Source organism: Phyllobates terribilis, unplaced genomic scaffold (genome assembly GCF_046119375.1).
Source record: "Phyllobates terribilis strain yellow unplaced genomic scaffold, ASM4611937v1 Scaffold_5__5_contigs__length_657084704, whole genome shotgun sequence".
Taxonomy (NCBI): Eukaryota; Metazoa; Chordata; class Amphibia; order Anura; family Dendrobatidae; genus Phyllobates; species Phyllobates terribilis.
In genome coordinates, this window is record NW_027362765.1 from 514267905 (window position 1) to 514293675 (window position 25771).

The window sequence follows — 25771 nt, forward strand, 5'->3', positions numbered from 1 at the left end:
AACCCTAGCTGCGCCTCTGGTACCAAATACTAATGAAATGTATGTAAACTTTTGACTTTGCAGTAAGTAATAAAAATGCCTTAAAAAATTCCCTCTCTCATTATTCTGGCATTTGGCAAATATTAAACATTATGGTAATCCTAATTGACCTAAAAAAGGGAAAGGTTCATTCTGATTTCATGTCAGATATTGAGAAAAACATGTAAACTTCTGGTTTCAACAGTATATACATGCCCCATACAAGCAATATCTTTAGCCGCTATAATTTTAAAGAACACGGAAGCCCTTTTTCTTTTTCAGAAATGTATTTAGGGGAAGAATGCAGTGCACAATAATACAAAGATCACCATTAGAACAGAGATAAGCACGTTTCAACCTGTTCATACATAGAGTTATCTAAATATAAAACACTTCACATTCCAGGACCCCACAGACGTACAAAAAAGATCATTTAAAAGGGTTATAAATAGCTAAAATTTTGCCACAAAAATAGATTTTGAAGTACAAAAACTACAGGAACATTACTGCAGCTGGTGACAATTTCATGTTTATGGAGCATAACGGAAGGTAAAGACCAAATGGGAGGAGAAACTTAAATTGGCAGATGCATGGAAGAAAAATTTATATTTTGGCACTTTATTAACACTGTTCCTTAGGCTGGTATATGGGAAGCTAAGGCACTGACTTGTCACAGAACAGAAGCCAGTAACTACAGTAATTTGTGCATTACATTAAACATGTCACATTCACACACCAATGCCAGGGGGGAGAGGCCACTGTAGCAGATAAGGGGCATTAAAAAAAAAAAAAAAAAATTAAGCAGCTTTGTGCAACACTAATTTCCAGCAGAATAGAGTCACTCAGCTTCTCCAGTTGTATTAGACTAGGATATATAAAAGGAGAACGGATCACTAGTACTTTGAGCAGCATAATGATGCAATGCACTATTCACATTTACTGGCTTTTGTTCTTCTGCTGCATAGGGACTGTAAGGCTTCCAATAAACCAGTTGTAACAGGAAAAAAAATCCCTACTGTTAGGTCATGAAAATACTAATAGTAAGACTAAAAAACATAGCATGTACCTATGCCAACACAATACTCATCTATAAAAAGTAACAATAATTCACATGAAAATAAGCAACTTTATATTTGCTTCTTTCTTTTCCTGAACTGATCTTTCACTCTCACTTCATGGATAAAATCTGTATTCAGTGAAGACAAACTTTCCCATTTCTGTGATAGGAGATGACAGTTGGTGGCTTTAAAATTCTGTTTAGAAAGGAGGAGGCGCTAGAAGCAGGCAGGCATTCTGCTGCAAGTTCTCCTGAAAAGTTACAGTTCTTCACAGAACTTTGAGTACCAACTATTATTTTCGGTCTCTGTAATGGGGAAACTAATCTTTTAAGGCAGATTTTACCTGTGAATGAACTTCAAAAGTCAAATAAGATATTACAAAAGTTCCGCATTTTCATGTGTATTATTGATCTATGAAAAAAAAAAAAAAAGCTTTTTTTTTTCTTTTTTTAAATAATTGTTACTCTAAGGCTGCCCTCACACAAGGAAGCTTGTCCAGATGTGTAAAGGCCCAAAATCAAAATAATTTAAATGCATTGTGTTAGTAAGGTCTAAAAGCCATTAGTTGTTTAATTTGGTCACTTTTGCCTTAATAGATGGATACCAACAGTACCCACACAGATATAGCAACGAGAAAGGGTGCTCATAAGTCAGTGTATTTATATATCTGATCTGCTTGGAAATACCTGTACAGATGGAAGTTTCAGCTCAAAGGTAAAAGTAGCAAAAAGTGTAGAGCTCCTTTGAACCCAGACGACAAATATGTCAAACAGTACAAGTAACAGTTTACCATAGATCTGCAAGAAATACAGGTGAAGAACATGGATATTTGCCTGTATTTTCAAAAGATATGCAGCAATTTGTAGTAAACCACATTTTTTTCTCCATGGCACACTACCACCCTTAGCTGATATGAGTGTACCTGGATGTAGTGCATAGGGAGAAGAACTTTTCTATTTATTTGAAATGTTACTAAATATCTATTGGAGCTCTGAGTATAATAAAGCTATTTTTTGTGTTATGCAGAACACATTGGGGTCTTCTATACAGCATTCTAGAATGCTGTCATATAGGGCTCTAGATTATATGGGAAAAACCTTGTGACAGGTTCCCTTTAATTATTCTTCATGAATTACAAAGTTATGAATTCTTCTAATATTGCAAAATACATCATTACTATACTTTGCGTCCTTCTCTTCCCAACACTATGAACAATGCTGTTTTAATACCCAGCTTATTTATTCTTTTTAAGAAGCTCCTTTCAAGCGCTGCTTGGTAAGAGCCATAAACAGTGTTCAGGGTACAGGAATTTCCCAGTCTGTGAATGGGACTTTCCATGTCTGAGCATCTCTGCTCCACACCGCCCTTACTCAGACTGTTAGAATATAGCTTATGGATCTTACAGAGCAGCAGTTGAAAGGATCTTCTAAAAGGAGTTTGAACTAGGAGTTGAAACAGCACTGCAGCAGAGTGTTTGGGAGAGAAGAAGGCGAAATAAGGTTAAGTACATTGCAAAAGTTCATTCATTTGCAATGTACAGAGAATAATAAAATATACAGTGCATTGTGAAAGTATTTGAACTTTACTACCTTTTGCCACATTTCGGCTTCAAACATGAAGATATAAAATTCTAATTTTCGGGGGGACGAATCAGCAACAAGTGGGACACAATCGTGAAGAGGAACGAAATTTATTGGATATTTTAAATTTTTTTAAAAAATTAAAAACTGAAAAGTGGGGCGTGCAATATTATTCGGCCCCTTTACTTTCAGTGCAGCAAACTCTCTCCAGAAGTTCAGTGAGGATCTCTGAATGATCCAATGTTGTCCTAAATGACTGGTAATGATAAATAGAATAGACCTGTGTGTAATCAAGTCTCCTTATAATTGCATCTGCTCTGTGATAGTCTCAGGATTCTGTTTCAAGTGCAGAGAGCATCATGAAGACCAAGGAACACACCAGGCTGGTCCAAGATACTGTTGTGGCGAAGTTTAAAGCCGGATTTGGATACAAAAAGATTTCCCAAGTTTTAAAAATCTCAAGGAGCACTGTGCAAGCGATCATACTGAAATGGTAGATTTGAAGTGGTCTGATACTCCTTCCAAGACCTGGACATCCCTCTAAACTTTCATCTCGAACAAGGAGAAGACTGATCAGAGATGCAGCCAAAAGGCCCATGATCACTCTGGATGAACTGCAGAGATCTACAGCTGAGGTGGGAGAGTCTGTCCATAGGACAACAATCAGTCTTACACTGCACAAATCTGGCCTTTATGGAAGAGTGGCAAGAAGAAAGCAATTTCTCAAAGATATCCATAAAATGTCTTGTTTGAAGTTTGCCACAAGCCACCTGGGAGACACACCAAACATGTGGAATAAGGTGCTCTGGTCAGATTAAACCAAAATAGAACTTTTTGGCCACAATGCAAAACGATATGTTTGGCATAAAAGCAACACAGCTCATCACCCTCAAAACACCATCCCCACTGTCAATCATGGTGGTGGCAGCATCATGGTTTGGCCCTGCTTTTTTTCAGCAGGGACAGGCAAGATGTTTAAAATTGATGGGAAGATGGACGGAGCCAAATACAGGACCATTCTGGAAGAAAACCTGTTGGGGTCTGCAAAAGACCTCAGACTGGGATGGAGATTTATCTTCCAACAAGACAAACAAAGCAAAATCTACAATGGAATGGTTCAAAAATAAAGGTATCCAGGTGTTAGAATGGCCAAGTCAAAGTCCAGACATGAATCCAATCCAGAATCTGTGGAAAGAGCTGAAAACTGATGTTCACAAACACCCTCCATCCAACCTCAATGAGCTCGAGCTGTTTTGCAAGGAAGAATGGGCAAGAATTTGAGCCTCTCGATGTGCAAAACTGATAGAGACATACCCCAAGCGACTTGCAGCTGTAATCTCAGCAAAAGGTGGCGCTACAGAGTATTAACTCAAGGGGGCCGAAAAATATTGCACGCCCCACTTTTCAGTTTCTAATTTGTTAAAAAAAAGTTTAAAATATCCAATAAATTTTGTTCCACTTCACAATTGTGTCCCACTTGTTGTTGATTCTTCCCCAAAAAAAATTAGAATTTTATATCTTTATGTTTGGAGCCAGAAATGTGGCAAAAGGTAGAAAGTTCAAGGGGGCCCAAATACTTTCACAAGGCACTGTATATAAATGGCTCTTTAGTGCTTTTAAAGTTTTGAAAATCTTTTATATACAAAATGTACTGAATCATTTCTAACTGGTAACTGGATTTGGGAACTTGTAATAAATCTACATTTAATGGTTTGGCTTTGGGAAAATTTTAACTAACAATTTTCAAGGAGAAAAACAAATTCAATATATCTCATGGCTGTATAACAACTTTTACCTACATGTTAAGTTGAAATTTATACAATGGAAAAAACACAAAACTCTGCTACAAACATGTGGCCAAAAACATTTCAGTAAGATTCTCATTTTCTTGGGATCACCAGATCACAGAGGTGAGGAGTTTGGGGCAGGTAAAGATCCACCTTCTGTCTTGGAATGGTGTTGCATGGCTCCAGTTGTAATCAATGCATACTAGCAATTTGTACAGATTTTCCACCTCCAAGGATTTAAAACAAATATTGAATAGTGTGCTCCACAAATGATCCTTCCCCCGAGATTTCTGGGAGTACAGCTTTATAGTTCATTGCTGGCAAACTGGGCAGAGCACAGTCTGGAAAGCTTTGAGGCTGAGACATGTTCCTATTTCACATAACGTAGGTTGGGATCATTCCAATTCAGACAATTTACACGGCCTCCGGAATTCCTGCCCACGCTCATGAATCCATTTATTCGATACTGAAGTACAAAGAAATGTGTGATTATAGATTACAAATCAACCAAGACCAAATGGTCACATTTTTATTTATACATTTTTTTCCTTCCTAAAGCCATAGAAATGAAGAACACTTTATATCTTACACACAAACTTTTTTTTTTTAGTTAATATAAAAAAAAAAAATTATAACCCCATAACAACAAACGACATACTGGTACATCATATGTCGGCTCCAGCCTCTAACAGCTGCGAGTGAAGCGGAGCTTCGCCTGCCGCTATTAACCTGTGAAATGCTGCTGTCAACGTCTGACAGCGGCATTTACAGTGCATGGCCCGGGGCACTGCTCTAACCTCCCATCTGCCCCTGTGTGACTCATTTGTGGGGTGCCGATGGGTTCCCATGACGACCAAGGATTTGCTGAAGACCCCAATGCCTGTCACGGCAGTGGTCCCATAAAAGGGTCTGACTCATAGCGCTGAGCAACTCATTTACATATAAGAAAAAAGTCTTATTCCAGAGAAATCCACATCAGATCGCAGATATCAAGGTATCATGTTATTCAGCTTCTTATGACCTACATGTCTATATAGACTGCTTAGGAGGGGTGATCCTACTGATAGATTCCCTTTAAGTTTGGTATTACCGTAATTGTACTGACCTGAAAGATATTGCTTAAATTTTATTTTATTTTTTTACTGCCGAATTACGTGAAAACAGAAAAAACTCAAAGAACAGTGGCGGAAGTACATTTTTTTGTTTCCCCACATTTCACTGGAGTTGAAATTTTCCCTCCAGTTTTTTATGGAATGAAATGCGTCATTTAAAACTACACCTTGTGCTACAAACAAAAAAACCAAGCTCTCATACGGCTATGTTGATATAAACTTTTCTATGTATAAAAAAAAAAAAGTGTAAAAGGTTTAAGAAGGTGTTTTTTTTATTTTTCAACACATATCTGCTGTCAATTAACACAATACTCTCCAGACATATGTAGTCCATACTCACCCCATTTACTGCCAACTAAAACTGGGCACGCCGCATGCCTTGTGCTGTAATCTCCTTCTCCACTTTCAAAAAGGTTATACCAGAAAACTGCTGTTCCCTGCAAAGAAACACATTTACCAGCAGGTTTATTATTTTGGATATGGCTAATAGATGGAGGTTTATATTCTATACTGCATAGTGTGTGCACTTATGTTATCTTTCTCTAAGATTTACATTTGTTTTGTGATGTGAAACATTTAAGTGTGACAAACATGCAAAAGAATAAGAAATCAGGAAGGGGGCAAACACTTTTTCACTCCACTGTATTTAAAATGATTTAAAGCATAACAGTCGTTTTAATTTTTATTTCATCAATCAATAATACATTTGAAAAGTGAGCAACTTTATCCACTTCTTCCTCGGCCAGGAATGATTCATTTGCAAAATTCTCAATTTTCGGATAAAATCCTTATCCAGTGAAGACCGATAGCAGTAGTAACTCATCTCCTATCTCAGTAATGTCGTAATCGGTCTTCACTGGATACAGATTTTACCCGTTAATTAAAAAAAAAAAAAAAAAAATGTAAAATGATCTATTACAATTTCTGACTTATGTGCATTATTGATTTATGAAATAAAAAATAAAATGACGGTTACTCTAAGGCATTCTAGACTGATGTGTGTGCATTTTGTGCCAGAGTGTACAAACTTCAGGTGGTGCTGCCTTAAATACAATAATTAAACACAATATCAGAATGGACCTTGGTGGGAAAAATACACCCTACAGTGCTAGCCAAAAGCTGGATTGAGAAATAAATTTGGACCGTCTAGGTTTATACACCATGCTGGAAAAAAAAACCTATAATCCTGAAGTCACTGATACATCAGACTTTAGTGTTGTGATACAATGATGACATGCACAGACACTAAAGTATTCATGGCCCAGACAAAACAAGATACCTTTTTAGGGTAAACTGCAGCTCCTACTTCTGGAAAGACTGTAGCGCCACCTGCTGCCACGTCACTCATCTGCAAAAGTCAAATAAATAGCAGAGTTTATGGATAGATGATAAATTTTCATTTTCACCTGTAAAACCATATAATGACCATATGTCTGAAAAGCTGTATCATATGCCTGGGGATATTTGGGGTCCATTTACACACACACACACACACACCAATTAGTGGCCTCTTCACACAGCCAGATAGAAAAAAAAAAAGTTCAACATTAAAAGTTGTCCAGGTTTGAGAGCAAAGTCTACAGTTACTCTATGTGACTGCAGACTTCCGAATTGTGACAGTGTGCTCTGTGCGCGCTTATTCGAAGACCCGACATTACTAGTGGGCGGTCACATGACTGCAAGGATGTGATATGCATCCATGTGCTGTCTAGACGTGTTTGGCTTCTCTCAATTCACTTCTATAGAGAGAAGTTGGATGAGACTAGACGGCACGTGGTAACAGATATAAACTCGCATCCATGTGGTCATGTGACCGCTCACACCGGAAATACCGAGAAAGCGAGAGTGCGCACTGCATGGATTCACGATTCAGAAGTCTACAGTCACACAGTACGACTGCAGATTTGGACAACCCATTTAAAAATCAACTTTTCAACAGATATCTGTCAGATGTGGGTTGTAGCATGTGGTCCATATCATGCAATATTATTTTATCAAAATTTACAATCAGTATTTGGGTCCAAAAAAAAAAAAAAATGGTGTATATGCTTCCAAAAAGTGGCCCAAAGACGTACGCAGTAGGGCAGAGGTGGGGGGGCCTTTTTCTGCCAATGGCCATTTAGATATTTATGCCATACTTCGGGGCCATACAAATTGTGTGCTATCTCTGCCCACAAATCACATCCTGATTGTGTCATTACAATCTTTAATTGCACGAGAGTCGATCAGTAGTGAACACTGGCGTGTGCTCACAGAGCAAGAAGAAATTAAAAGGGCTGTCAGCCATCAAAATACAGCTGAAAGCCCAAGCATCACTGTCCCTGGGAATCTACCCAAGGGCCAGATAAAAGGTAATCGAGGGCAATAAATGGCTCGCGGGCCTGAAGTTCCCCACCTCTGTAGTACTGAGTCAGGGCACATGGTATAACTGGCATTTTAAGATCTAGAACATGCTGCCATAATGGATGAACTGGAACTCGTAACTTACATAGAACAACCATGTGGCAATTCTGTTGCCTGTACCAAGCTCTTTAAAAGCATCCGGTTCGTCTTTCTGTGGAACACACAAGAATAGGTTATTGGACTATCCGCTTTTTAAGGGGTCTTCCGAGCAACATGCATTATTACATTACGATCACTGAAAAATCTGAAGTGTGATTTAGAGTCCAGGATGTACTGAAATGTGGTTTATACAGTCATTAAGCCACAATCTCAACAGTAATCAGGTTACGGACATTCAGATACATGCTCACACGAACACTTTTCGGATTAATTATGGATTAGCAACAATGCACTACGACCAAACAGAGAGAAGAAATGGTCTAAAATTCCAATTGATGTATTGTTCACAAAATCTAATCCCATTCTAGAAAACCACCACGAAGTTCAATCAAGAAAAATTAATGACTACAAATGCATTCTTCCCAATGCAACATCCACAAAGGCTTTGTCAGCATTCTGAGTATTATTTATCCATTTTATTCTTGGTGGTTTTATAACTTGCTCTACTGAGACAGATTAAATGACCAATATTAAGATTTATGCTGACACACACGTATGGTGGCATCACTGAAAACAGCAGTCCCATCGGCTTCAGCTCAGGTAATGAATACCACAAGCTATTGCAGTAATAGTAAGAGCCCGCAGATGGAAGTGCAGCTTGCAGGACCCCAGAGCGTTACTTGCCCGTGCAAAGTCAAAGTGGGGTTCATATTGTCCTCCCATGCCATAATTTGCCACCTGAAAGAGATAAAGAAAACAATACATGGGAATATTTATCTGTTCTCTAAAAGATACACTTACCCTTCCAAAATCAAAGTGGGGCTCATATTGGCCTCCAACACCATAGTTGGCCACCTATGAGAAGAACAGTGACGAATGAGAATGGATAGACTTTGTTACATTCCCCATGTTGAATCTTTAGGAAGGGTTCTGAACATGGAATTCAGCAGGAGGTGAGTAACATGCAGACTGATAAGCAGAATGGTGAAAAGTCTTTTACAAGATAGGTCATCAGACATGTGGGGCCCTTGGATCTTCAGCAATCACAGAAGTGTCCATTACCATCAAATTTGGCCTGCAACGATTACACAGGGCATCCTTGAAGTCTAGAGCAAATGTCAAACTCTGGCCCGCAGGGTGATTATACTTGGCCCACGACTTTCAGCTGTATCGGCAACCTGCATGCCGATACAGTAGAAGGCAATGATATAAGAGGATGCCGTCCGCTGGAGTTCCCTCCATCATTCTCCCTCTGCGACTGAAGTCTCAGCACAGCTGGCGCGATTATGTCACTACAATGCGCACGCTGTGCTGAGCAATGCAGAGCTTCAGAGTGCTCGCTGCCGAGCAGAGAGGGAATAAGGAGAGGTGAGCATTTTATTAATGTTGGATCCATTATTCTGTATGGTGGGCTATGTGAGGACCATTGTACTGCTGGGGGGGGGGTACAGTAGCGTCATCATACAGTGCATGTGGAGGAATTCACTGCGTGGGTATGATACTGTGTTTGGGGGGCACTTTTGTTTGTATCATACATCACTATATGTATTATTTATTAATTTGAGATTTTCTATCCTTTGTTATTAGATATTTAAATAAGGCCATATTCTTTTTACTGCTCCTACATAACATATTATTCAGTATACCCAACTTTTGATTATGTGTTTATTTTACTCCAAGATCTATTAATTAAAATGTACTTTCTTTGTCGGATGACCCCTCTAAGTTTGTTTCCATATGAAAAGGTTCATAGTTATATTTGACTATAAGGAAAAACTTCAATTGTAGACATTTTATTTATTTTATTTTTTTAATAAATTTCAAGGTTGGCCCTCGACTTTGTCCAAGTTTTTTAATTCTGGCCCTGTGTATTGGAGTTGGACATCCCTGGTCTAGAGAAAGGAAGGCAGAATCATCACAGATGGCGAATCTTTACTGTGCGAGCACGGAGACAAAAAGCTGCATTTACACTGAAAATCGTGAAAAGTCAGTCATTCTTAAAAAATATGGAAGATAAAAGACCATATAGCATTTTTAGTTTGTTCCTGACCCCATTGTGTGCTTGGAACATGCACCACGTCTCATATGTAATGAATGCCAAGGAATACAAGATACACAATGGTATGGGCAAGAGACTTTATGAATCTTGTGTGCACCTGCAATTACAAGGCTGTGTGTGAATACGTTTGTGGCAATTTCTGAACAACTGTATTGCACAACAGGGGGACTATTGGGAACAATAGCTGAACAGCTGCAGAAAGCTTGCACAAGCCAAGGGTAAACTTTTTTTTTTTTTTTATTATAGCAGTAAATCTCTTTAAAACATTTTTCATCAACATACCTGTAGTTCCTCTGCAGTGGACACATCTAGACCTGTTAATTCTTGTATTCTTGAATTAATACGAGCAATGACCGGGTCCTCATAGCTAGACAGCCAAGCACTGGTGTAAATGGAGGCACAGGGACATGGATTATTATTCTAGTCAGATACAGACGACTTGTTCAGCTCTTTTAAAGTATAGTCTCATTGAACATGCACAACAATAGTGTTTTAGTGCCGTTTAGAGGGTCAGCAGTGCTACTCTGCATACACAGGACTGTAATGCGACAGCATCATAGTAACCGGACTATTCGTATAGAGAACTGCAACACACATGGCTGAACCATGGGACGCAGAGTGCCTAATGTATACTGCCTGCAATAATGTACGGCCTGCAGGATTCATGGGGCAATCTCCCAATGACCAACTAAATAATTATGGCTTACTGCAGTAAACCTAATGTTCCAGACAGGCATTAATAAACGGGATACATCCGGCCATAATGAAGTTGGTATTTAATGGTCTACGCTTACGCGAAAAGTATAGAAGGAAACGGCAATACATGTCATTACATACAACCTGTGGTGTCCCAGCTATCAGGACAGACATGCCGGTCTTTGTTCTCATAAAGAACATCCTGCTGACTATTCAGCAGCTGCCGTGATCCTGCGTTTATACTAAAGCGTTCTCTCCATTGTAGAATCTCACTCACTACTTCCTACAACCCTCACAAACTGCAATGGAGACACCCATGTACATGGCCAACCACTTTGTTGCCCCTTTTCTGGAGTGCCAAACAGAAGATGAAATCCCAATTTTCGTGGTAAATCTGAACCACAGAAATGGCACCGCAGCTTAGAGACATTTCGGGCTGATCCTTTCATAGGTTTTATTGCAGCCCTTGAGAACGGTACAGTTTGGTCATCGACCAAGAAAGGTCACGCAGCCCTAGTTCAAAGGGTTTGGACAGAATAATATTTTGTACAGTGAAAAGTTAAACAATTTTCCAATTTAAGTCAATCAATGTTGAAAGGAGTTTCAGAAAAACCCTCTCCGTCGGCAGAGTTTGGTTTTAAATACACGGCCTTACTGCCGCTGCTCCCAGTGTTTCCAGCTACACGGCTAAGTTCTCCGATTGGCTGCAGTGCTGGTGACGTGATGTCAGCACAGCTGACAGCAGGTGCAGCACCCAGAGACCTGGGAAAGGTGAGCAAAGCGGTTATTTTATTTAAAACCGAACTGCACAGGTTGAGAAGGGATTTTGAAACCCCTTTAAAACCTTCATTAAATATGCAGGCACACTTGTCAACTGTCCCAAATTTTCACACATTATCCTGACAAACTCTGCATCCCAGGGCAAAAGGTGCAGGGTTTATGAAAAATCCCCCCATCAAACCAAAGTGGGCATACCAGGACATAGGCTGGTCCCATGTGGGACGCAAATACATTTATTGTAAAATAAAAAAAATTATACTATTATCTTTACTTGCTGGAACTGCAATACGTTTTTAATTCTTGATCGATTAAATGCCATGTATATAGAGCCAAAATGTCTAACTGTATACTTATACCAGCCAAACCAGTGACTAATATGTAGACAGCACAGTTCCCTCCCCCCTCCTTCCGCCCTGGTTTTCTGCATAGAACGAGGTTACAGAATGGGCCAAGTTAAAAATATAATTTTCTAAAGACATAAAATTACAGTAACCCTTCTGGAAAGTCAGAATTCCTCAAGCGCCAGCAGTTATGTCTTTTCTGTATATGACACATCACAGGCTGCCCTGGTTCATGCAGAATAAGCTTGATGGATATTGGATATCAGCCATCATGAATTGCCACGTAATTGCAGAAAGCACAGTAAGTTACAAACAAGGGTAGATTTGTCATTCACAGCCTTGGCTGGGGCCAGGAGTGTTATAAAAAAAAAAAATATTGAATAAAAAACCTCTGTAAGAAACTACAGGCAGATGAAGCTTATAGTACACATTCCTATGATTTCAGAGCAATGCATAACATTGACTATTACACCATAACATGGCAGAAGGTTCTGGAAAATTTCATGCAAGATGTTCGGACAAGTTTATAAAATATGGCAACTAAATGTAATCAATGTTAAATGGCCCTAATGGGGTGCTCCCTTGACGAAATTGCATAAACATTGATAGGTGTGGGCGCTTCTTCTGGTCTGCTTCTTCTATTCTCACCCTTACCCCATTTACATTTTAGGATCGGTGTTCTTATTTTTGACAAAGCACACCTGATACAGGTTTATACACTGCTCAAAAAAATAAAGGGAACACTCAAATAACACATCCTAGATCTGAATGAATGAAATATTCTCATTGAATACTTTGTTCTGTACAAAGTTGAATGTGCTGACAACAAAATTACACAAAAATCATCAATGGAAATCAAATTTATTAACCAATATAGGCCTGGATTTGGAGTCACCCTCAAAATTAAAGTGGAAAAACACACTACAGGCTGATCCAACTTTGATGTAATGTCCTTAAAACAAGTCAAAATGAGGCTCAGTATTGTGTGTGACCTCCATGTGCCTGTATGACCTCCCTACAATGCCTGGGCATGCTCCTGATGAGGTTGCGGGTGGTCTCTTGTGGGATCTCCTCCCAGACCTGGACTAAAGCATCCGCCAACTCCTGGACAGTCTGTGGTGCAACGTGACGTTGGTGGATGGAGCGAGACATGATGTCCCAGATGTGCTCAATCGGATTCAGGTCTGGGGAACGGACGGGCCAGTCCATAGCTTCAATGCCTTCATCTTGCAGGAACTGCTGACACACTCCAGCCACATGAGGTCTGGCATTGTCCTGTATTAGGACGAACCCAGGGCCAACCGCACCAGCATACGGTCTCACAAGGGGTCTGAGGATCTCATCTCTGTACCTAATGGTAGTCAGGCTACCTCTGGCGAGCACATGGAGGGCTGTGCGGCCCTCCAAAGAAATGTCATCCCACACCATTACTGACCCACTGCCAAACCGGTCATGCTGAAGGATGTTGCAGGCAGCAGATCGCTATCCACAGCGTCTCCAGACTCTGTCACATGTGCTCAGTGTGAACCTGCTTTCATCTGAAGAGTGGCGACTTTGCCAATCCTGGTGTTTTGTGGCAAATGCCAAGCTTCCTGCACGGTGTTGGGCTGTGAGTACAACCCCAATCTGTGGACGTAGGGCCCTCATACCACCCTCATGGAGTCGGTTTCTGTTTGTGCAGACACATGCACATTGGGGGCCTGCTGGAGGTCATTTTGCAGGGCTCTGGCAGTGCTCCTCCTGTTCCTCCTTGCACAAAGTCTGAGGTAGTGGTCCTGCTGGGTTGTTGCCCTCCTACGGCCCCCTCCACGTCTCCTGGTAGCGCCTCCAGCCTCTGGATACTACGCTGACAGACACAGCAAACTTTCTTGCCACAGCTCGCATTGATGTGCCATCCTGGATGAGCTGCATTACCTGAGCAACTTCTGTGGGTTGCAGAGTCCATCTCATGCTACCAAGAGTGCGAAAGCACAACCAACATTCAAAAGTGACCAAATCATCAACCAGAAAGCATTGGTACGGAGATGTGGTCTGTGGTCCCCACCTGCAGAGACACTCCTTTATTGAGGGTGTCTTGATAATTGCCAATAATTTCCATCTATTGTCTATTCCATTTGCACAACAGCATGTGAAATTGATTGTCAATCAGTGTTGCTTCCTAAGTGGACAGTTTGATTTCACAGAAGTTTGATTTACTTGGAGTTATAGTCTGTTGTTTAAGTGTTCCCTTTATTTTTTTGAGCAATGTATTACCTTATGGTTCCATCCATTTATCTCTAGAGCTGTTGCAATATCTACAGTTTTGCTTTAGTGGCACATTTGTCAATAGATGGTCTAAGGGGTAACATTTCTCCCAAGTCTGCGTAAGGAGACTTAAAGGCCATGCAATGCTCCTCTGGGAAATGAAATATGCCACTTCAGAGAGAGAGGATAAGGTGGCACTAGAGTTCCCGTCTTAAGTCATGTGGCAAGGCTCATTAAAGGGTTGATATTGTTTTTTTTAAGGATTGCTACCCCCCCTGTAGGTGGCGCTAGAGTTCTAGTCATCTTTAAGTATGCAAATATCTTATTCAGAGACAAAGCGGACTAGAACTCTAGCCCCACCTACAGGGGGTAGCAATCCTTAAAAAAAAAAAAAAAAAACAATATCGACCCTTTAAAGGATTGCTACCCCCTGTAGGTGGGGCTAGAGTTCTAGTCCTCTTTGTCTCTGAATAAGATATTTGCATACTTAAAGATGACTAGAACTCTAGCGCCACCTACAGGGGGGGTAGCAATCCTTAAAAAAAAAACAATATCAACCCTTTAATGAGCCTTGCCACATGACTTAAGACGGGAACTCTAGTGCCACCTTATCCTCTCTCTCTGAAATGGCATATTTCATTTCCCAGAGGAGCACTGCATGGCTTGTAAATCTTTTTACACTGGTTGGGCACTCTACAAGAAGGGACGTTACCCCTTATACCACCATCCAGCCAAATCAGATCAATTGCTTTGCACTGATGAGGGGCAAACACCCAAAAACACCTGTCTGCAAATGAAGTGTCTGGATTGGCTTTAATCTTAAGTCATGTGACAAGGCTTGTTAAAAAGGTAGATATTGACTCTGCTACATCCAATAGGTGACACGAGGGCTATTCCTCAATAGGTGGGTTACCTTATTCGAGCATAAGAGGAAGTTACAGCATTGAAGTCTCATCAGTTGTTCTTTCATTTGTAACAGATCCGTTTTTGCTTACTGGATCCTTAGATTTTAAGGTTAAAAAAAAAAAAAATCGGATCCAGCAGAGATCAGTTATTTAAAAACAGACCAAAAAGTTGTGTCTGCATAACATTTTTGTCAACGGATTACTGCTGTATCTGTTCTAACTGATCACTAGTGGACAGGTGAACATAGCCTTACCTGTACCCCTATTGTTATAGGAATCTCATTAACTCTACAGAGTCTATAGTAGGACCATACTAGGGTACTGCACTTGTCAGGGCGCTAGCAGTTGCAAGGGGCATGAAAGCGGACCTTAGCACATCACCCACCCCCTCAAAGATCTGGACTTGACTTCCTACGTTGAATCTTCATGACAAATTGGTGAAATTGATCCATTTTTGAACGTCCACTGTTGATATTGAGAAACTTTATTTGGCATTCTGGATCTGATTTTAGGGCCCAGCTTTAGGTCTGTTAGACTATATATCTCCTTTTAAAGATTACTAATAACGGTTAATTTTTAGCTTATCTTTTACATTTAATTTCAGAGATTGGTACCGCTATTGACTGGGACCCAGCACTGGTTCCTTATATATTTATTCAGAAGTGCACTAGTTATTTATGAAGTGATTTTTTTTCCTTTGTAAAATGTACTAATGGGGAACTCCTGTGGGCACTTGAGTGTCCTATTGTAATTACTTAGCGGTTCAGACCCCATACAAATGCTCTGAAAATCCCAAGTTTTTAAAGATAATGGCCCCAATCCATCAAAGTGCTTACAGCAGAAATCCGGTGCAAAACACTTTATAAAGTCACAATTTTTGAGCAATGCAAACTTGTGTAAAAAATTAGCAACAATATTTTTTATTTAGGGGATTTTTTTCAACAATTTTTGGGGAGGGGATTATAGTTCTAGTCAATACAGTGAATGATCAAACATAATAGAGGTCTAAAACTTGTTCAATTAAACAAGCAAGTAAGAAGTTATATCCAAGGAAGAATCAAGGGAGAAAAAAAGGGTTATGGCAAGAGGAAGAGGATGTGGCAGAAAAAGGAAAAATTAGGAAAGGTAGAGGGAAAGGGGAAGGAAAGAAAAGGGCAAAGGGGAAGGTTGGATCAGATAAAAGTGGAGAGTAAGGGACAGGGAAAAAGATCATCCTTATTGAGACAATAGTTATAACAAAACCGTTTTCAGTTTGCCGAGTTAAATATTGTCCTTGTACTTCCCTGGCATATAATAAGGCTTTTTATCTAAAAGGGGCAATTGGGCAATCACACCTGAAGAAATAGTTTCTAAGAAGACCAAGTGGAATAGTATTTTTTTTCAAAGAACAGACGGCATTTTCATGCCAGTTTCATCCAACTATGCCAATATAAGAAGCTGGGGCAGAAAGCAGAATTGTGAAACCAGCTCATCTAATTCCCTGACTGGGGCAAGATTTGTGGCATGCCACTTTTAAAATGCATCAGATTTAGAGGCATGTGTCTTAATGATTCAGGCGCCTCAGACTTAACACCCCCCTCATCAAGACCAGCGTGAACCATGCCAGTCATGATGAATCGGCGCGGAGGTCTCTTAACATTTATTCATTTTTTTACTAAATCCTCCTGATTACAGTATGTGATGGTGTGTAAATGTATTAAAAATACACAATCTTCCCTTATTTTCAGCTCCGCTTTGAGGCAACCTGAAAACAGACTTGCCAGCTCACACAAAGGTTTGTGTGGAATAAAGTCCCTTTCTCAATGTAAGCCTTTGGTGCTTGTTTTGGTTCTCAGACTAACATTGAGAAAGAAGCATCAACCCGCACAGTGACAGTCGGCAAATCTGAACAGCGGTCAAGTGACCCCAGAGCACAGGCAACTTGTATTTTAATATACTTGTACTACATCCCATACAAAATTAGGATGGTTTGGGTTATGAATTAAATATATATTTTTTTTTTTACTGAGACCAACGATTTATAGTTTATATAAAGTAAATCTTTAAAAGGATTTAACTTAATACAGTGTCGAAAGATCTTATGAACCAATGTTGTTCTTTACTTGTACCCTGGTAATACAAAACATGCTCTAGTCCAGTGTTTCCCAACAGCCATAAACAGATCAGGTTTTCAGGATTTCTTTCGGATTGAACTGCTGATCAGTCAATCCTTAGAAAATCCTGAAACTATCTTTAGGACTGGAGTTGGGGAACACTGCCCTACTCTATTGTACTAAGGTTTCCATATGTATGGTCAGCCTACAGCTCCCTTCCCCCTACACTAAACTTCAAAACATGCAATTTATTTTAATTGAACATGGATTGACATTCGGTTGCCAGATATATTTGGAACCGCTTATCCTTGGGCATAAACAATAGTCCTATCTGATCCGTGTCCTGTTGTGCATAGCTTAATCAGACACCATTATTATTAACTGCTAGACAATCTTAGGCAACACACTTCATATCACAGCAGTATGATCTAGAGAAAAACCCCTCATATCTAGAAATCAATACTAAGGACATAAATTTAGCTCTAGGTCTATATGAACTCAGCCCAAGACAAATATACAGACAAACTAAAGCCATTTACTTTAGTTTGGGGCCAAAAAACAATTTCTGTAGGGTAGTATTAGTAATTCAGGAGAGCGCTAGGGCTTTTCAAGACCAATTACATATAGGGTAAACTCTAAACAAGACATTAAGCTTAAGCTAAAATTACATATTAGAAAAAAAGTCATAATGAAAGTTGTTAGAGTCCAAGTTTTTTTTTTGGGGGGGGGGGGATGAAGTTCCAAGTTAAGCATCAGCGATAGAATAGATAGGCATATATAGGGTAGAGATTTTATGGTTAGTACCCAAGAGAATTAAGGTGCAGACATGCAGGCTCTTGGACAAACTGTTACCAACACAGTGGCCCAGAAATGAGTATTCGATAACTAGTCTACAGGAACTAAAGTCTACCTCCAGTGCTAAACAAAATGGTCAGTGCTCCTAGATCCTCATGTAAAGAAACTTTAGGAAGCTTTCCTGTCAAAGTTCAGCTGCTTGTCCTCCAGACCGCTCTTTCTTCCTGATGTACTAACAGGAGTGGTCATCACCATCTGTCACATTACAGATCTAATGGAAGTGAAGCCGGACACTGTCATGGCCTCTACATGCCATCTAGCTCTGATTACACTCACCACTCCTCCCCATACTAGGGTCAGGATATTCCGAAACACTGGCTGACTTTATGGCAAGGCTGCTGTAACTACATGGCTATTAACTAGCAAGTTCCCCCTAAAGGCAAAACAGTTAGAAAGGTCTTATCCAAATAGGGAATTACAATTATTTTCTCTCTCATATGCCATTCTCTCCTGTAGATGACAATAGCAGGGAAGAAGTAAACTGTGACGGTAATTTTAATTTGCTCCTACTTTAACCCATAATGAAATGAAGGTCTTGTTGGACTATAAGTGAATGAATCTATTCAACAATATAAAGTACTAGGTTTTTAATTCTAGATTAGAAACTTTATAAAATGAGATGCATGTCTGAAGGTATAAGTGGATAAATGGAAGCAATACTTAAATAAGTTATCCAAGACTTTGTTTATTTACCCTTATAGGGCCAAGAACTTACAGGCAGTTAGTTGCTAACTGTCTGTTCTGCCCGGCCCTGATCCATGGAGACTCTGAGCAGTCACAGACCACCCTTACATCCTAGGATTGAGCAGCTTCTTCTCTTCCTCTGTCGACAGAGCGTGACTGCCGATGGGATGCAGATTAACTGCCGGGTACCTAGTTGCAGGGAGCCAATTGTCAACCAGCGTGATGCCTAGGCAGTGACGCCGGGTTGACAGTAGAACAGAAGAGGAAGAGCTGCTCTGTTGACAGGAGGTCAAATGAAGTCCGTGCCAGCCAGGAAGTCAGCAGAGACCGATGGCGGGCTGAACAGGCAGGTGGTTAGCAACTTCATGGCTGTAATTTCTTAGCCTTACAGGAAAAAATAGAAAGTCCCAGATAACCCAATTATATTCACCAATTCCTTGATTCAAGAAGAAATGTTCCTTTTTGCAACAGTTACAAAAGAGTTTGGATATCTGTTCTAGAATCAGGTCTACATGCCCACAGGGCTTTCCCTTACCTCTTAGAAACTCTGTATTGTGCAGTGGTCAACTGTCCTGTCAGAGGGTCATGCACTGTAGCCCGTCTCAGCTACAAAAAGAGAAAGGACTATGGTTTAATTTGGGAGCAGGCATGATACGTGCCGTGCTAGGGGTTCTGATCGGTCGGGGTGAATTCAGTATTGACTAAGCAGCCATTGTAAATACAGTATTACTAACCAGCAGCAATGATTCAGTCTACAATTACATGTCCTTTCACTTTTTAATCAGAGACACCAGAAAAGATCACTTAGTGGTGCAGAGTCGTAGCCCAATCCCTTTTGTATTTAAAGATTATTTTTCCTTTATTAAAAATTAAAGTTACTGAGGATTTGTTTAGGATAACCATATAGGAAGCTGTATGATGAAAGCCTAATAATTAACATGTCACCAAAACAGAAGAGATTCCGACTAAAAGGTTGGATAACTCTGCACCAGCTATGACGCAAGATCAAACTGATCTATCTGGAAAGCAATCCCGATACTTCAGTTCCTTTGCACAGAAAACAGCACCTAAGCCCAAGAAATGAATTGTACACAGGGATATGAAACACTTATGACTTACCTTTTACTAATTCTGTAGTGAGCAGTCTCCAGGACTCCTGTGATAGGGTTGGAAATGGTGGCTCGCCTCAACTGTGAAGCCAACCAATCACAAGAGTTGTAACAAACAAACTAAAATTCACCCAACCAATCAGAAGCCCTTTGGATGCAAGTCATGTTGTAAGCGCAGGAAATGTTAAATGTCCCATATTTTATATCTCCATTACGGCTTGTATTTTGCCATTGACCTTTGCAATGTGAAGTACAAGACACTCACTACAATTGTACTCAGCGAATGAGTCTTCTGTGTCGAACCAGAGCCACGAGACATTTAGGATACTACAGACTGGGAAGTGGCCTGGTCACCACAGTTTATAAGGATTTTGAAACCCCACATCAGAATGGCAAAAGGTTTCTGCAATCACCAAATGGGAGATGTAAAAATCATGACCAAAGCTCCCCTTTAAAGAAAACCTGTTAGATGCATGATGTCCGAACCACAGGCAGCGTGAATCAGAGCCTGACTGCGCAACTGCAGGTAGGCATGTCCTTCTCTGGAACACCACAACATTTCAGACATAGGAGACTATAGGGAGAGACATGACTACCTAGTCCGGCGTGGATCCCGACCGGCTTCTCCCTGGAATGCTTCAGTTGATAGGGAGAAAACTGTCAATCAACTGACATGGTGTAGGGAGAAGTCACAGGGTTTGCACTGGACTATTCTCATCTATCCCTATGGTCCCCAGCTGACTTTTCAAACTAGCTTCTCTGTGAAACATCCAAACATTTCACAGAAAGACAAACCTGGCTCGAATTCATGCTGCTCATGGTTCAGGCAGCAGGAATATAGCCGCTAGTGTTGAGCGAGTATGTTCTATTAACCCTTTCGCCGAGTATGCTCGGGCAGAGTTCCGAATATTTACAGCTGCTCGGTGATATGGTTGAATCGCTCCCGTGTGAATGATTTGCAACTGTTTGACAGCTTTATTATATGTGAGGAATGTCTATTTCTTACACATTCCTCACATGTAACAAAGCTGCCAAACAGTTGCAAATCATGCACACGGGAGCGATTCAACCATATCACCGAGCAGCTGTAAATACTCTGAGCTCGGCCGAGCATACTCGGCGAAAGGGTTAATAGAACATACTCGCTCAACACTAATAGCCTCAGGTTCCCTTTAAAATATTAGCAAGATAGGTATTTATTGCAACAAATATGGCTAATACCACAAATGAATTTCCCAATTCAAATAATTAGCACTTGAAATATAGTTTACGGGTATGGTCACACACTGTGGCAATGGGATGGGGCAAAGCCTACCACACTGCGGTTTTTCCCTTAGCATTCTCCTACACTGATGTGAATGGGAGAAGAAAGGCCACATAACCACATAGTGTGACTAGGATGGGGAAAACAGTGCAGTGGTCAAACATAAGCTCCAGTGTGTGAATAGACTCTTACTATAACCCATTACATACTGCAAGTATAATTCTGCATCCTCTGTACCATCCAGTACTCTCCGAAACAAGAATTACTTCTAATTTTAAAAAAAAAAAAAAAAAAAAAAAAAAAGGCTTTGGTGTAAGAGTAATTTCACGAACAGGAGTGCGTGTCACAGAAATGGAGTGTACTACAGCCTCCACATCACCTGTGGGTGAAGTTGCCACCTTGCTGACTTAATACAATTGTTAATTTCTATGGAAAAAAACACAAAACCTAAAACTAAATTTTGGTGCTTGTGGATGAAGCACAAAGATGCAACAGATGCCTACAAGTAAATGCCACAGTGAAATACAAAGGTTCACAGAGAAGCAATGAACGACTCACTCGGGGTTTTGCAAGCGCTTTCACTTTCTCAATCTCCAAATCTGAAATGATATCATGGTATCGCACAATGTGAGGTTTGTCCCATTCATCCTCCAGCTTTGTAGGAGACAGAATGAAGACAGGACTCCTATTTCCATTGTCGTAGCGGCAGAACAGCTTCTTCTGTCTGCGGGGAGTCTGCGGAAGGAGATATACATCCCATAAAATGAGGATTTTCATACAAAAGGCATGTATGGGGAATAAGACGTTACACATACACAATACATATTTAAGTGTACCACACGTATAGAGCACTTACCATTTTAAGACCTTCTCCACGGCACAACATCTCATACTTCTGCCTTTCCGGTAGATGATCCTTGGGTCGACCCTTCTTTGTTTTTGGCACTATAGGTTCAGAATCAGAACTGCTTGATTTATTGTCCTCTTTTGTCATGATATATTCAAAATATTTTAGATTTCCATTTCCTCTTTGATGTTCTGGATCTAGAATGGAAAGAGCGGAATCAGTTAGTGTGTTGCAAAACTGCAGTGTCCAACTACATAAAATACCAGATGAGTTGAAAGCCTTCAGCAATTTCTCATAGCAATTTCTGGAAAATATATGAAAACCAATAGGACCAGCAATTTTGAGCCTCGTTCACACTTTCATAACTATACATAATACTAGTGTCAAAAACGTTCCTGGGTGTCCTGCACTGGCCTCTTAAAAGGGGTTCTCTGGGAAGAAAAAAAAACAAAAAACTAATGGAACCATTATAAATTACTTCCTAAATACCTATAATTTGCAAGCGACAATCGTTTAGTCTAGGGAGGTAATCACTATAGCATTAAAAAGGTCCGCAGTCTTGTTACACCGACACAAATCTAGAATGTTATTAGAACAGTTGCTTGCCAGTATGTACAGTAGAAAGTCTCTGCAGTGATCTGGTGATAACCTACAGTATACAACGTTTATAATGTATACATACTGTATAGCAATCTCCAGGTCACAGCAGCAGCTTCTTACCTTAACAGTATGAGAAGTTTCTTCAGCATCCCTGAAATCTCCAGTATTGGATCAGAAAGAAAGGGGGGACAGGAGTGTGAGCAGCCTCTTCTATTTAGATCTGTTCTATTACTGCATATACCAGGGGTGCTGAGGTAAGAAGAGGCTGCTCACACTGCTGTCCTCCATGTGATCTGATCTAATACAGGAGATACTACAACCCCTGGCAAAAATTATGGAATCACTCAATTCTGAGGAAAAAAAAATATGGAATCACCCTGTAAATTTTACATTTCCAAAACTAACACCTGCATCAAATTAGATCTGCTCGTTAGTCTGCATCTAAAAAGGAGTGATCACACCTTGGAGAGCTGTTGCACTAAGTGGACTGACATGAATCATGGCTCCAACACTAGAGATGTCAATTGAAACAAAGGAGAGGATTATCAAACTCTTAAAAGAAGGTAAATCATCATGCAATGTTGCAAAAGATGTTGGTTGTTCAGTCAGCTGTGTCTAAAATCTGGACCAAATACAAACAACATGGGAAGGTTGTTAAAGGCAAACATACTGGTAGACCAAGGAAGACAGCGTCAAGAACGGAAACTTAAAGCAATATGTCTCCGAAACAGAGGAACGAATGGGAGGAAACCGGAGTCAATGTCTGACCGAACTGTAAGTAAAAGCCTGAAGGAAATGGGATTTACATACGGAAAAGCTAAACATAAGCCGTCATTAACACCTAAACAGAAAAAAAAACAATGTTACAATGGGCTAAGGAAAAGCAATCGTGGACTGTGAATGACTGGATGAAAGTCATATTCAGTGATGAATCACGAATCTGCAGTGGGCAAGGTGATGATGCTGGAACTTTTGTTTGGTGCCGTTCCAATGAGATTTATAAAGATGACTGCATGAAGAGAACATGCAAATTTCCACAGTCATTGATGATATGGGGCTGCATGTCAGGTAAAGGCACTGGGGAGATGGCTGTCATTACATCTTCAATAAATGCCCAAGTTTACATTGATATTTTGGACAGTTTTCTTATCCCATCAATTGAAAGGATGTTTGGGGATGATGACATCATTTTTCAAGAGGACAATGCATCCTGCCATAGAGCAAAAACTGTGAAAAGATTCCTTGAAAGAAGACACATAAGGTCAATGTCATGGCCTGCAAATAGTCCGGATTTCAATCCAATTGAAAATCTTTGGTGGAAGTTGAAGAAAATGGTCCATGACAAGGCTCCAATCTGCAAAGCTGATCTGGCAACAGCAATCAGAAAGTTGGAGCCAGATTGATGAAGAGTACTGTTTGTCACTCATTAAGTCCATGCCTCAGAGACTGCAAGCTGTTATTAAAGCCAGAGGTGGTGCAACAAAATATTAGTGATGTATTGGAGCGTTCTTTTGTGTGTTTGTTTTTCATGATTCCATAATTTTTTCCCTCTGCTTCGTCTGAAAAAAATTACACTTACTGGAGTACCACATTTTTTATCTTGATTTCTTTTAGGGTTTCTTAAAGCCCTAAAGTTGCAATCTGAAATGACTTTAGTTTTGTGCCATGTCTGTGATCTGCTTTTTAACAACAACATTAAACAACTAAATGAACATCCTCTGAGCCCGGTGATTCCATCATTTTTACCAGGGGTTATATAACATTTAAAAATTACATTTTGTTTAGTTATTTTTTTACATTCACATAAAACCCCTTTAAAAGTTGTATAGTAAACAATAGTCTAATACACAATGAGAGTCAATGGTTGGCATCTGCAACTGTCATGCATACAGCAGGTATATACACAATCCTAGACAGGATCACAAATTCCAACAAGAGTAGTCAGTCAGCTTCCCCAGACTTAAAACCAGCAAGTTAGCTTTGCTTTAGCATAGGATATCCTTCACTTCTGTAGTGCGGCGAGTGAGTCGGCGTCCCTGCCGGGGGAGAGGGGTAGTGTGCAGGGACGCCGACTCACTCACTTCTGCAGTCCCACTCCCACCTTTTTCTCCTGCTTAGGGTCTGCGTACAGCTCGCAGATCCCCAGGCACTGTGCTTAGAGCGCACGCGGTCGCACCCTCTTAAAGCCAATGGCTGGGAGATCCTTATTATTTAAGGCACCTCCACCTGATGGGAGGTACCTGAGCGATGTGGTTAGGCTTTATCACGCTTGCTAGTTGTCAGGTCCCCAGTACGTCAGTTACTTGTCCTGTACCTTTCTGTCCATACTCCAGCCTGCCTGTATATCAGCTGTGCCCACCAGCATCAGCCTGCCGGTATATTAGCCATGCCAGTTCGTATACATGCCGTACCAGCCAGCACTTGCCAGTATCAGCTGTACTCCCCTTCCGAGCAGTTCCAGCTACCTGTTCCTTGCGGGTCAGCTGCCGTGCGTCTGAGGTCTGCCCTGGAGTAGCAACTGGTGTTCATCGGGAGCCAAGTCTCACCCCACCATCAGGGGCTCTAGTGAAGAGTCAGGAGCTCACAGTCACGCCCCAACAGACTCTCCTCAGACCATGGCACAGTGGCTTTACCACTCCAGTTACAACTTCTATAGTGCTTTATATGGATGCACCACTCAGTTTGTTGTCAGACAGCCCCTATAGCAGCTACAGTGGTGACAAGATCAATCATCAACGGCACACAAAAGGACATGAATTCAAAAAACATCACAGAAAAGAAACAGGCCTTACCAATACCAGGTCAGATTACCAAAGCACAAGCAGGATGCAGCAGACCCCCATGATAAAGGCGGGGGCAGCACAGGTGCAGAATACTGATGCGACAGCCACCCCCCTCCATGGGCTTTGGTAATCTGACCTGGTGTTGGTAAGGCCTGCTTCTTTTCTGTGATGTTTTTTAAATTCATGCTCTTTTGTGCTCCATTTTTAAATTTTAGAGTAGGGACTCGCAAGTAAGGGGACTCTTGACGTGGGTTGCGGGCTTGCGTATTTTGGCCAAAATATCGACCAATACCTAATGTAATGTATTAATCTTATGTTATTTTTCACCTTTTTATTGCACATTTTTATCTTTTGCAGGATGCAGTCAGGCCTTTCAGTGTTGGTTGGGTGAATTGGGGCGTCTGTCTTGTGGGGTGCACGTGTATAGTGCTGGACAGCCCGCTTGATTTAACAT

The 25771-nt window shown here is 40.6% G+C and overlaps 1 protein-coding gene across 5 annotated transcripts in view; it reads right to left on the reverse strand.

The window, feature by feature from the left end:
- Window positions 1-286: 286 nt before the first annotated feature.
- The window catches only part of P4HA1 (prolyl 4-hydroxylase subunit alpha 1), a 56846-nt gene continuing 31361 nt past the window's right edge, over window positions 287-25771 (reverse strand). For 2 of the 5 annotated variants that reach the window (XM_073685662.1, XM_073685657.1), the window contains exons 7-15: window positions 21944-22131; window positions 21646-21822; window positions 19834-19904; window positions 10399-10498; window positions 8742-8795; window positions 8044-8109; window positions 6835-6903; window positions 5896-5992; window positions 287-4909 (exon numbers count right to left, since the gene is read on the reverse strand). In XM_073685662.1, coding sequence (XP_073541763.1) covers window positions 4839-4909; window positions 5896-5992; window positions 6835-6903; window positions 8044-8109; window positions 8742-8795; window positions 10399-10498; window positions 19834-19904; window positions 21646-21822; window positions 21944-22131 — 893 coding nt within the window. In that variant the 3' untranslated portion in view covers window positions 287-4838. Of the gene's footprint in view, window positions 4910-5895; window positions 5993-6834; window positions 6904-8043; window positions 8110-8741; window positions 8796-8858; window positions 8913-10398; window positions 10499-19249; window positions 19321-19833; window positions 19905-21645; window positions 21823-21943; window positions 22132-25771 lie in introns of all 5 variants that reach the window. The other 3 variants (XM_073685658.1, XM_073685660.1, XM_073685659.1) reach the window with 3 other exon arrangements.